Raw genomic sequence first — 12,801 nt, 5'->3', positions numbered from 1 at the left:
TATGAACAACCCTAAGGCCCTGTTCACACAGAGTTTTTTGACGAGTTTTTCGGCGCGGAAACCGCTCCGCAAAACTCGTCAAAAACCGCCCAAAAATGGCTCCCATTGATTTCAATGGGAGTTGGACGAGTTTTTTTACCGTGAGCCAAAAAAACGCATCGTTGTAAAAAGAAGCGACATGACCTATCTTGAGGCGGTTTCTGCCTCCAAAACCCCATTTCAATCAGTCAGAAGGGTAAAAAATACACCTCGACAAGTGTTTTGGCAAGTTTTTGTCAAACCACTGTGCAAAAAACGTCTGGAGCAGTTTTTGCAAGAGGAATTTTCCTCTTGCAAAAAACTCAGTGTGAACACAGCCTAACAATGAATCAATGTATTTAGAATTTACATACAATTTAATTTTTTGACGTGTAAAATATATGAAGAGATTTATATAAGTATATGTGTGTATACGTATATATTACATGTACGTATATATCTATATGATGTTATAGATATATAACATCCCTAATTATTAATTTTTAGTATTAACAAATTTCAAATATATGTCTATATATCATATATATTACGTGAGTGTGTGTGTGTGTGTGTGTGTGTGTGTATATATATTATATATATATATATATATATATATATATATATATATATATATATATATATATAATATAGATGTGTGTATGTGTGTGTGTATATATATATATATACATACATACATACATACACACAGTATATAAATATATATATATATATATATGTATATGATTTTATTTATATATATATATATATATATATATATATATATATATATATATACACATACATACATACATTATAAGCCCTAATTGATTACTAACTAATTAATTGTCCTAGTCTGAGTACTATCTACCTAACAGACTACCTGAACTATAACTAGCTGCCTACACTAAACTATCTATGTGGAGGTGTTTTTGTGTGTTTTTACAGTCGGTGTGTCTTTATAGGAGACACACAGCAGTTGCTCGGCACAGCTTCTTCTCCCCCACTGTCTCAAAACGATCTGACAGGGAGGGAGGAGAAACATTGTAACGAACAGCACAGAAAGTTTGTTGCTGCAACAAACTTTGCTGTGAACACCATGATAAGTTTATCATGGTGATCACGTCATCAGGACCGACACCAATCCGGTCCTGATGTCTTCTCTCAGCACTTAGGCTGCTACCGTAGTAGCAGCGTGTGCTGAGAGATTCAGAGCACAGGGAGAGCGCTGTGCACTCTGTTCTGGCACCACGTGAATTAACGGGCTGCAGGAGGAAAGCCCAGCACGGCAGCCCGTTAATCTACGTGGGCTGGTCGTGAAGGGGTTAATACTGTTTGGTACTCTGTATAATAAGTGTAGTATGTATTAGCCAAATTTATTACACAGTGCTTTGTTACTTATCCATTCTTTTACTTTTCAGGGTTCATTTAACTGTTTGCACCTAGACGCTAAGCAGAAAACTCGCTGCCAAGAATGTCTACCTTGTAGTTACTATAATGTGATGGGTCATTTATGTCAGAAAAATACAGATTCTCTTGTCAAATGTAAGTTCTTGTTATTCTTTTTTTCAAGTCATTGCATTTTTATGTTGTTTTATTCATCTTAATAAATCCTAGTCTATTTGGCTCCCATTGTATTTTAATACAAGATGGCCATATTACTGTGTATAATTGGTACTGAATTTGGACATCTTGTACCATTACATCATGAACCTTCAGAAAAATAATATGGTAATCATTTAATAATTTTTGGATAAATAATGGTTTCGCCCATTGGGCGTATCTTTACCTGTTATGGTAGACAGAAAGTTGAATGAAATAAAAATGTAAAACTGATGAGAAAGATCCAACCTCTATGGTGTTTGTTATATAATACTTGTCCATTAAAGAATTTAAACTGGATGGTTAAGAGAGAAACAAGAGCGAGATGGAGCCTAAAAACATGAAGATTGTAAGGCCCAAGTGAATAAAGTTTTTAAATGGGTTTAATGTAATTTTGGTTGCTGAACTGCAGTAGTACAGCTTTTGTATCTTCTTACTAGATCATTTTACATATTTTAGGTACAAAAGTGTCATTAGACACCTTGAAACGTCGATTACACACTGTCAGCTCCAAATACCAGACATCGAAGTTCACGAAAGACCAAACCACCAATCCATTATTCAAAGCTGAGATTCACCTTGCCATTCCAAATGTTGTCATGCGGCCCAGCCTGGATGATATACAAGTAAGCAAACTATGTATTTAAATATAATTGTGTATGGGATATTGTCGCCCCTGCCGTAAATGATCAGAATAATGGAAGTCACCAAGGAGTTCTGTGACTGTATGAACACACAAGTCCCCAAGCCGAGTTCTTTCGTACAGGTCACGGAGCATTTATTTATAGTACGGAATTCATTTTTCCTTATAATACACATGTTGACTGCTGCAGAATCTACTTTAAAGAGTAAAACAAGCTTTCTGTAAAGGATCTGCCAGGCACTATGTCTGTGGATACTCCCAGGATTAATCAGTCGACACCTGAGGCCAGACCTCTTAGACTGACACCGGCTCCCACCAATCAGGGTGGCAGGCTCAGGAGTGGGAGAGCCTATCGCGGCCTGGTCAGTCGGAGTTAGCTCCGCCCCCTGTCCATTTATACCTGCCGTTTTCTCTTCCTCATTGCTTGTTATTCTTCTTGGATTCCTGGCCCCACTGCTGCCTTGCTCCAGCCTGCTTCTGCCGTGCTTCTGCCTTGCTTCAGTTCCCGCTTATCCTGCTTCGCTCTGCCCCTGGCTTGCTTCCTGCTCCGTGCTCTGCGTTGGTATACTCCACTACATCCTGATCCTGACTGGCTCGTTCACCACTCCGTTTCCTCATGGTGTTCCGTGGGCTACTGCCCCTTCCCTTGCTTGTTCCCTGTTTGTATCCCTTTGCACTTAGTCAGCGTAGGGACCGCCGCCAAGTTGTACCCCGTCGCCTAGGGCGGGTCATTGCAAGTAGGCAGGGACAGGGCGGTGGGTAGATTAGGGCTCACTTGTTCCCTTCACCTCCTTCCTGCCATAACACTTTCTGTGCATCATTGATATGGAATTCTCTCATCCTTTTGCAAAAGATTGTCTGTAGTATCAAACATGTGTATTGTGTTATTTTACAACATCTGAGGTGTTTGCCGCAGCAGTGGTACAGTACTGTACAATACACACTGCATCTGCTGAAGAACTTCTTTCTATTTTTTTTTTTTTTTAAAGAGACACTACATGTCAGTCAATAAGTCATTGGCATAGGAGAAGGAACTTTCTATGAAAGTGATCTGTGACACACTGCTTCTGTAGGAAGATGCTGAAAGTAGTGTCTATGTAGTGCCACTCATCTCTATATACTTGTCAGGACCTGACATCAGATTACTATATTTATACAAATATTATTTGCAGGCATGTCAATGGAAAATTTCCATTGCTATGTATTATATTAATATTAAAGGGGTTTTCCAGGGACACAACATTTTTGAGTTAATACTCCATGTAAATATTTAATATTTAATAAAGTTCCTAATATACATTCTGCGTTAAATCTGTCTTCCTATTCACCCTACCTCTGCCCGGCCGGAAGTTCTGCTTTTCATCTGTGTATCTTTTTCTCTCGTCACAGGCTCGTGCACTAGTTAGAATACACACAGTCCTGTGTCGATACCTCACTGACCTACGTAACGACACAGGGCTGTTCTTTACTAATTGGCCCTCCCCACTAGTTCTCCCTTCCCCTTTAGTTTATCCCGCCCACCTGCATTATCTGAGGTGCAGTCACAGAATCCACAACTCAGCTATTTAATGTAAGCCCCATCATCCCTAAATATATGTACCCCATCATAACTGTAGATATAAAATGGTGACGCGATTGAAGCAGAAACAAAGAATGAACGGAGCAGACATTAAGGAGGCTGTGGACCAATAGGATGCCTCAAACCCGGGACTTCTGACGTACACCCGGGTTTGAGGCATCCTATTGGTCCACAGCCTTCCCAATGTCCACTCAGTTCATTCTTTACTTGTACTTCAATAGCAGCATGAATTTCTTTGCGTGCATGCTATTCCTCAATTATCACTGAGGTATAGCATGCACGCAAAGAAAATGGTACTGCTATTGAAGTAGAAGCAAAGAATGAATGGAGCGGGCATTGATTCGGCTGTGGACCAGGATGCCTTAAACACCGGACTTCTGACATATACCCATGTTTGGGGCATCCTATTGGTCCACAGTCTCCTCAATGCCCGTCCCGCTGAATTCCTTGATTACGCCTCAATGCCCACCCCATTTGCCTCTCATTAATAAATCTCCTCAGTGCCCGTGCGCTGCCCGGCATGAAAAAAATTGTGTCCCTGAAAAACCCCTATATTACTTATGTCACCAGACACAGAGAAGGGCATTCTAATCAATATATAATAGTATAGTAAAGGGTTCACAGATGTTATTGGTTCGCGTCTGAGTTTTGAAAATGAATCATAATCATTTATTCTGTCTATATGTGGAAATGTTTTAATGTATAATATATAACTTTGAAAAGGAAAGCGGATGACTTCATTGTATCAAAGAGCATTTCATAACTACGGTAAAGTCCAGTTCCACTGTGACCACCCAAACTTCCCACCACTAAGCCTAAGAAGACACTGACTCCAGGCATTCCACTTCTATTCGTCATCAAACATTCAACATTGTTAGGTCTCCTGTCTGCACATAGTAAACCTGTCCCGAGTGCAGCCACCTTTTGGAGACCTATAACCCTTACTGCTTGACCCTGCCCACAAGAATTCAAAAATCTAGCTGGGTAACCACCCCAGCCCCAAATGTTGATGCAAATGTCGGCGGTGAAATATTACTGCGAATTTTACTTGCTTATGCATAAGTACTTTAGAAAACCCCTCCTATTCCTGCTGCTGCAAAATCGAATTAATCAAACTTGGAAAACTTCTTAATTCTTCTTTACCCGCTCAGAAAGTTCTGCTCCCTGCCAAAGCCCTCCCTTTATATGCCTTAGTCATCATCTTCACATGCTACAGCCCAATTGAACCCCTTCAGTGGAACCTTTCCTAGGTCCTTCTCACGCATCCTCCCCTTGTATCACGCTCCCTACGTTACCCTCTACGGCCTTTACATAGCTTCAGTCATAGCATTCTTCTCTGGGAGAGTTGATGTATTCACCCGTTATAACCAATATGGGTCACAAATGGGTCTACCAATTGGTCAGAAACCAATAACTAAGTTCAGATGTGTAATGCCCCGTCTTTGGTTTTTCACCTGATATGCTGTTCTCACATTATAATATTATTCAATTCTGTCTAGAGTGCTGCAAACAAAGCCATAAATATTATATTGTCAGCAGCGAAGGACATTCCTCTGTGGAATTTTGCGCATCTACATCACAAACAGCAACAGGTAATGTACACTGTATTTAAGCCATTGCAAGTGCGTATTAAAGCTGATTGATTCTGACAGCAGGGCTGTGGTGATTAAGATTTGCTGATGCTCTAGAGAGGTAAAGTGAAATGGAAACAGTGCTGACAACTATAAGAACTGCCATGAAATACTTCAACAAATTACTTACTTACCAGACTTTGAACCTCTCTTATTTAAAGGAAATGTGTCATTAGAAAATGATCTATGATTTAAATCCAATTTTTATGTAAAAAATAATTTTTATCATTTTTTGGTGGTGTTTATTTTTATTTTCATGTTCTTATCTGTATTTAAAAAAATAATCCTGAAATCTTGCTTTTTTCATTCTGGCCACTGAGCCTCACAATAGACTTCTTGTTAGACACTTCCTGTTCTGTAATGATCACTTCTCAGCAGTCATCACATTATCATCACAGGCAGGATTACAATGAAAGGTGACATTTCTATTATAAAGCTGGGGGCAGGTAATACAGGATCCACTATTAACAATAGGTAAATGACTTAGCTCCCCTCCTCCCCGCACAATGACCTCTGTACAGGTCACAGAGAATGCCTAGAACATTCTCTCATAGAAGTCAATGGGTCCCCTCCTGTTCACAGATTCCTATGGTCCATGTGGCTGCTTTAAAGCATATCACTACAGGGGCGGACATACCATTGGTGCAACATGTGCAGCAGCGCAGGGGCCCAGTAGGTAAGGGGGCCCACTGTCACCTTAAAGCAGCCTTCTTCTCTCTATTAGATTGCATGTAAATGCCTGAGGTAATACATTTTATGACTAACAACTACTGATGAATTGTTAGAGAGACATAAGGAGGTGATCTATGAAAAGATATTGTAAAACAAGGGGCCCATATATTGTTCTTGCACAGGGGCCCCGAGCTGTCTTTGTCCGCTACTGTATCACTAAATATTGTTAACAGCTGCTCAATAAAAATGGCTGCTCCCATAATCATGTACAGAAAATAGAATAAAAAAATATACAATCACAAAATAAAAACCTATTAGAAAAAAGGAATATGTTTCACGATCTGGTTTTAATCAGTACAAAAAATAAAGGTCATACATTCCCTTTAGAAAAGTATGAATTTCTCTTCAAAATGTTTTTCAATATACATCTATTTTCTAAACGGTGTTTAGCCGCACTGAACATCAGTCATTAATACAATCTATTACAGTACTAATTTTTTATATTATATAGTACATATAACTATGCAAGAAATGGTTCCACTTGTATGACAACCTCTTACTGGAACTCTCTTTTACTGAGCACCTCCCACTTTGGCGGACTTAACGCAACCATGTTATACGTGGTAGCCCATTGATATAAATGGGTGCAATTATTGTGGCCATTGCTTTTTACTCAAGCTGATCACCGGGGGTTTTAGCAGCTGGACCTATGGCGATCAGCTAATCACTGATCAAAGTTTCCTTTTAAAAAGGCACTGTCTCACCTTTAAATGCTGGTTTACAAGTAACTTTTGATCTAGTTGTAGCAGATGTGTCAAAGGGAAATTTGCCCCGTTTGTTGGAACAGTTATTTTTCTAGGCTGTTAGTGGTAAATAAAAAAAAATCATTAGGGTAATGCATAGATATAATATTTATAAGGGCACCAGCAATTATGGGCAAAGTCGTTCATATTGTGGGAAATATCTATTTGTGTATACCCCTTTCATGAGTGTTGCGATTGCAAAAATATCATAGTGCTCAATGGATCGATTGAGAATCTTTACATCTGTGGCCTGTTTAAAAATGTGTACTAAAATTGGGCTGGATTCACACAAGCATGTTCGGTCCGTAAAGAACGGAACGTATTTCGGCCGCAAGTCCTGGACCGAACACACTGCAGGGAGCCGGGCTCCTAGCATGATAGTTATGTACGACGCTAGGAGCTAGGAGTCCCTGCCTCACTGCGGGACAACTGTCCCGTACTGTAATCATGTTTTCAGTACAGGACAGTAGTTCCACGCAGAGGCAGGGACTCCTACCGTCGTACCTAACTATGATGCTAGAAGCCCGGCTCCCTGCAGTGTGTTCGGTCCGGGAATTGCGGCCGAAATACGTTGCGTCCTTTATGGACCGAACATGCTCGTGTGAATCCAGCCTTAAACCTCCCCTTGACTGACATTTCACAGCTGTGTCCATCCTTAACTTTTCTTGAATTGCGTTAAGTTTTACAATTTGTCATGATACCAATTCAATACAACTTGCGACATCCAGTAAAAAAAAGTACGTTAGACCTATACATTTTTTTAACATGGGAGTCATTTGGCGATGGATGGCATTCGTCACAGCCATCCAGTAAAAAAACGTATACAATAATAGTATACTTTTTTTTTAATGTGAGTGTCCATGGGCGTCGGTTGGCTGACGGATGGCATCCGTCGGAGGTCTAAGTTTTTTGACATGTTTGTTTAGCATCTTGCGCCATACATGTTGGGATATGCCATGTTTAGAGAAAAGTTAAGGAAGAAAACATCTGTGTATCTCCTGTACTAAGCAAACTTCAATAAAGTAGATGATTTCCCTTTTATGTAATTAACCTTTTTAGTACATATATTAGTATATTTATCATCAGTATTCACAATCATGTAGGAAGGTTGAGGTGCCCTGGTTTGGTCTTTCCAATCCCTCTATCATTTGGCTCTACAGGACTTTTCCTGTTTGCAATTGTTAAGACTTGTCCTGTCATATTTACTAGTAAAGTAGGTGACATTTGTTCCCACACAAAGACCTACTGCAGCTTTCCATTCTCATTGCATCAAGCTACAGAGGATTCTGATTCGAAATACAAATTATATTTTAATTGGCAAAGTAAAGAAAATGCTAAATATGTAAAAACAGAATGACTATTCCATTAAGTCTACTTTATAAGAATTAATCTAAAATAATATTCATAAGAATTAAGCCACATGGTGATGGCTTTGCATAATCTATGGCAATTATTTCATTTTCTGTGTAGAAAGGAATTTATTTAGGCCATAATTTAGCATTTTTCAATTAGTCATTTTGTTCAGCAAACTGTGTACTTCCCAATTAAGTTCTGATTTATTTCCTATCATGTACATTTTCACTAGAAGGCCACTGACACAGCATTAAGTAGGTCTTCTAGTTTGCATGTGATGAGCTGCACTTTATGTGATTCAGAAGAAAATAGTAAGTTCTGATGAAGTATTTTTGAGCAGAAAAAGCCAAAAAATTGACTTTTTTCGTATATTCGAATTAAGGTGCTGTGTTATGGGATCTAAAATATCTGTTAGCATGGTAAACTCATAGATTTGTGCAGAATCACTGTTTTCAATCATTTTCCAGTTGGAGCAAAATGCTGCCAGAGATCTGGGTGATGAACTTACCAAGATGGTAGTGCTGAAACCATTGGATAAGCAAATCACTGAACATAAAGATGTGACCAAAGTTGTATTCCAGCTCAGCAATATTGTCATGTCCCTTAGAACAGATGCAACTGATGTTCTGAACAGTTTTACGACATTTTCTGGGATATGGAATCAGGTAAGATATTTCTAACTGCACATGAAAGTAGCATCCGCATAAGCCCCAAGATCTATCTAGATGCTAGGATGCAATGAAACAATGCTAATGTGTAAAAATAATAATGGTCCAATGAAGGTGTTCAGTATACCTCCGAGAGGGTGCATATCATGCAGTTACTCGAAAGGAACTTTTATATTGCACAATACAGTACTCTGATGCAAATTTGCAACTCTTTTGGCCTAAAGCACATTATTGTATTACGGATCCATGTTCTATGGTTCCTTAATACTGCACCAATAGAAACCTATGGGCTCATACAGAATCTGTGAGAAAAAATTCATGGCATGTTTATTGCATGCCGTATTACCAAGGGGAATATGGTATCGCATAGAGGCACCATACTCTGGCATGTGGAGTGCCTAAGGGTCTGTAATACGGAACTGTAGAAATTTAGTGTGTTACCGCACATGCGTTGCGATGTATGGGGCATCTTAGTCCTGTCAAGTAGGTGACCAAGTTGATAATGATTCTTCTGAATGTTCTGACTTCTGTTTGGATCTTCTGAATGCCATTGATTTTGTATATATTTTTTTGTGCTATTCTTTCTCTTGTCCTCTTTCTTCAAGTACTACAAGTATAATTTTTTTTTGATGTAAAAAAATATTATAGCTACATAACTTAGCAGCAAATACTTTCAACTTTTTCAGAATTATTCTTTATACTATTATAAGCATTTGCCTTTCGCTGAAAATACAACCATACTCAGGATGAACAGTTGAACACAATTTATGAGAAAGCTCTACTTCAGGGCCACATTTGCTTGAGTTGAGTGCCAGATTGAATGCTTGTCAATAGGAGTATAAAGAGAGATTTTAGGACATACGGGGCTGGCCTTAGGCTGTTGGTGCTCTCTGCAGTACCTTCTATGGATGGCCCACCATATTATGTACCACATAGTGCCAAAATAATATAATCATAGGGTGCCTAAATAACACTGCCAAATCATCAAACTAGGAAATGAAGCCCCATCCTGTGCATCTACCTATCGAGGAGTTTAAGAATCAAGTGTGGTGTCAGGGGTGCAAGCTCCATGGTCCCAGGCCATCAGGGCCAGATTCACCCCTTTCAGTAGTGGCAGATGATGCACCTCATATGAGCATAGAGTTCACACAACCCTAAGATCCCCATATGGACTCCCTGATGACATATGTTTTATTAAAAACTGTTATGGTCCATATTTATGACACCGCTCTGTGATCACAGATCACGTAGTGCCAGTGTTATAAATCGATATGATTTTCATGTGAGTTCGGTTTACCTTTGTTTCATAGGATGTTGATGAAAAAGTTAAAGAATTCTTGGACACCAACCCAGTAATGTCTGAATTCCGAAGTCAACTGAATTATTATTCGGTAAGCAAAATATTAGTCACATTACCAAGTTCCAATATCATGTCCGCCATTGAATAAGTTCTTATGCTGTCTCATTTTTATATTTTTTTATACAGCAATTGGAAACCCAAATCAATGAACTTCCAGGTCACTGCATTGTAGGGTCTGTTGACTTTTTCACTGATTGTCTGAAAATGGCATTAGTTCAGGAGTGCCGTAGGTGGAAGAGAGCCATCGGCTCAGCTTTGAATAAAAAGGCTGCTATGGACATGGATGAGATCTATTCATTTATTGATAATCTTAGTAAAAGATTGAACAGACCAGTTAATGACCTGGATGATGTGCGCGGAGCAATGGATGCCTTGAAAGAAATCAGGGAGTCAGAAATTAAAATTGACATGATGATTGGACCAATTGAGGAGTCCCATAGCCTTCTGGTGAAATATGATCTTCTGTTTCAAGATGGCAATGCTGAGCGTGTGGATGGATTAGCGTATGCTTGGAAGAACTTGAACACACAGGTAGACAGGCTTTTGTGCATTATCAATTCTAAAGCCAATATTCCTTCGACTGGTGTTACTAATTCTTTGATGCCCTTTTTGTCAGGTTGTGCAAACCCAAAATTTACTTATTAAAGTGCAACCAGAGATGAAAACAGATTTACTGGACGGCGTCAAGAAATTCCAGGTTGATGCTGCTGAGTTTTATAAAGACTATGATTTATCGTAAGTAAAGATGTAGATCATTGCCTCTTGGTTTCCTGGGCATTACTAAACAGCTGGTGGCCCGTTTTAAAGCATATTTTTTCATTACATGTGACATCAGACTACATGCTGTCTTAAATTCTCCCAAATGGATGAGCTGTGTGCTTTGATAGAAATAGCTGTTTATACCATATCAGATGTTTTTAATCCATAACTCATAGAGTATTTTATTAATGTACTTGTAATTCTCTTCTTAATAGTGGTCCTGGAGTAGAAGGGATTCCTCCCAGGGAAGCCAGTGATAGATTGCAAGTGTTTCAGGCTAAATTTGATGAATTATGGAGGAAATATATTACTTTTTCTGGAGGGGAAGAACTCTTTGGTCTCTCAATAACAGGTGAATAGCACAATTACAATACCATCGTGTTCCGCTATTAAATAACTGTATATGATGAAGCTATGAGATAACTGCAAATATATTCCTGATCCTACTGATGGACTTAGTGGCACTTTCATACAGTGGTTAACGGGGATATAACCAAGATTCTCATAGGAACCAAGGGCCTTGTAGTAAACCTGGAATGGGTCTGAAAGTGCATTGACCTGCAATAATTAGAATTCAATTTAAAGTAAACAACAAGAATTTAATGAATAGAAGTACCATCTATCTGATGTTTGTCACAAATTGCCATCAACATGATAGTGCCAATCATAAAAAGTTACCACATGGTTGTATCAGTACAGTAGTGTCAAACATTCTTTTCTGCGTGTAACGTATTTTTTACCCATTTGTGGCAGAAGTTACTGCCATTTGCGCCATGCATGTCAGTGTGTAAAATTGAAGTGCAGAGTGGGTATGGCTTACTGCTTGGCCAGGATTTAGACACAATTATGAAATGCAACTTTTTCTTTAAAAAAGTCACAAAAAAAAAAGTTGTATCTCTACGCTATAAAGCCCATGTCGTAGAAAAAGGGGTGTCACTGAAGCCAATGTAAAAGTTAATAGCAGTGATGACATATTTATCAATGAGGACACATGCAGTAATAAATTTGTCGTAACATAAGTCAAAAAATTAGCTTCGCTTTAACTTTAGATATTGGCTAGAACGATGGCACTTTGATAAATGTGGGCCTCTATGTCTATTACCGTATATGAAAATTAGATTGTAATCTTCACTGACCCTCAAATACTTAAATTTACAGACTTTGCAGGATTTGCTGTTAGCACTTTTATTATGTCATACTTAAAAACTAAATTGTACAAATAGTTTTTTTCTGTTTAATACTTTTTAGAATACGCTGAGCTGCAAAGGATTAAACGTGAACTATCTTTGCTACAGAAACTGTATGGTCTTTACAATGCAGTAATAGAAAATATTAATGGATATTATGAGATCTTGTGGACTGACCTGGATATTGAAAAAATCAACAGTGAACTTCTGGACTTCCAAAATCGGTGTGTATTCTGTTTGCATTGCTATATATTTTTTTTTCTTTTAGTCTGGTTTAACTTCCAGATTTGGAATTATTATCAGGTGAGAAATCAAGTGACAAGGCTGGTGATATTAAAGAGGCTCTGTCACCAGATTCTCAAACCCCTATCTCCTATTGCATGTGATCGGCGCTGCAATGTAGATAACAGTAACCTTTTTGTTTTTTTAAAACGTTCATTTTTGGCCAAGTTATGACCTATTTTATATATATGCAAATGAGCTTTGAAATGGACAACTGGGCGTTTTTTTTTCCTTATGCCCAACTGGG

General features: G+C 38.6%; 1 protein-coding gene across 1 annotated transcript in view; it reads left to right on the top strand.

The window, feature by feature from the left end:
- Window positions 1–12,801, top strand: part of LOC142651748 (dynein axonemal heavy chain 5-like) — a 298,958-nt gene that overhangs the window by 71,645 nt on the left and 214,512 nt on the right. The window contains exons 24-32 of the mRNA XM_075826792.1: window positions 1,437–1,560; window positions 2,077–2,243; window positions 5,339–5,431; window positions 8,766–8,963; window positions 10,277–10,357; window positions 10,453–10,857; window positions 10,943–11,061; window positions 11,301–11,437; window positions 12,334–12,496. Of these exons, the coding sequence (XP_075682907.1) occupies window positions 1,437–1,560; window positions 2,077–2,243; window positions 5,339–5,431; window positions 8,766–8,963; window positions 10,277–10,357; window positions 10,453–10,857; window positions 10,943–11,061; window positions 11,301–11,437; window positions 12,334–12,496 (1,487 nt within the window). The remainder of the gene's footprint in view (window positions 1–1,436; window positions 1,561–2,076; window positions 2,244–5,338; window positions 5,432–8,765; window positions 8,964–10,276; window positions 10,358–10,452; window positions 10,858–10,942; window positions 11,062–11,300; window positions 11,438–12,333; window positions 12,497–12,801) is intronic.

Source organism: Rhinoderma darwinii, chromosome 5, assembly GCF_050947455.1.
Source record: "Rhinoderma darwinii isolate aRhiDar2 chromosome 5, aRhiDar2.hap1, whole genome shotgun sequence".
NCBI classification, from domain to species: domain Eukaryota; kingdom Metazoa; phylum Chordata; class Amphibia; order Anura; family Rhinodermatidae; genus Rhinoderma; species Rhinoderma darwinii.
Note: the sequence above shows the minus strand (reverse complement) of the source record. Positions and strands in the feature narration are given on the sequence as shown.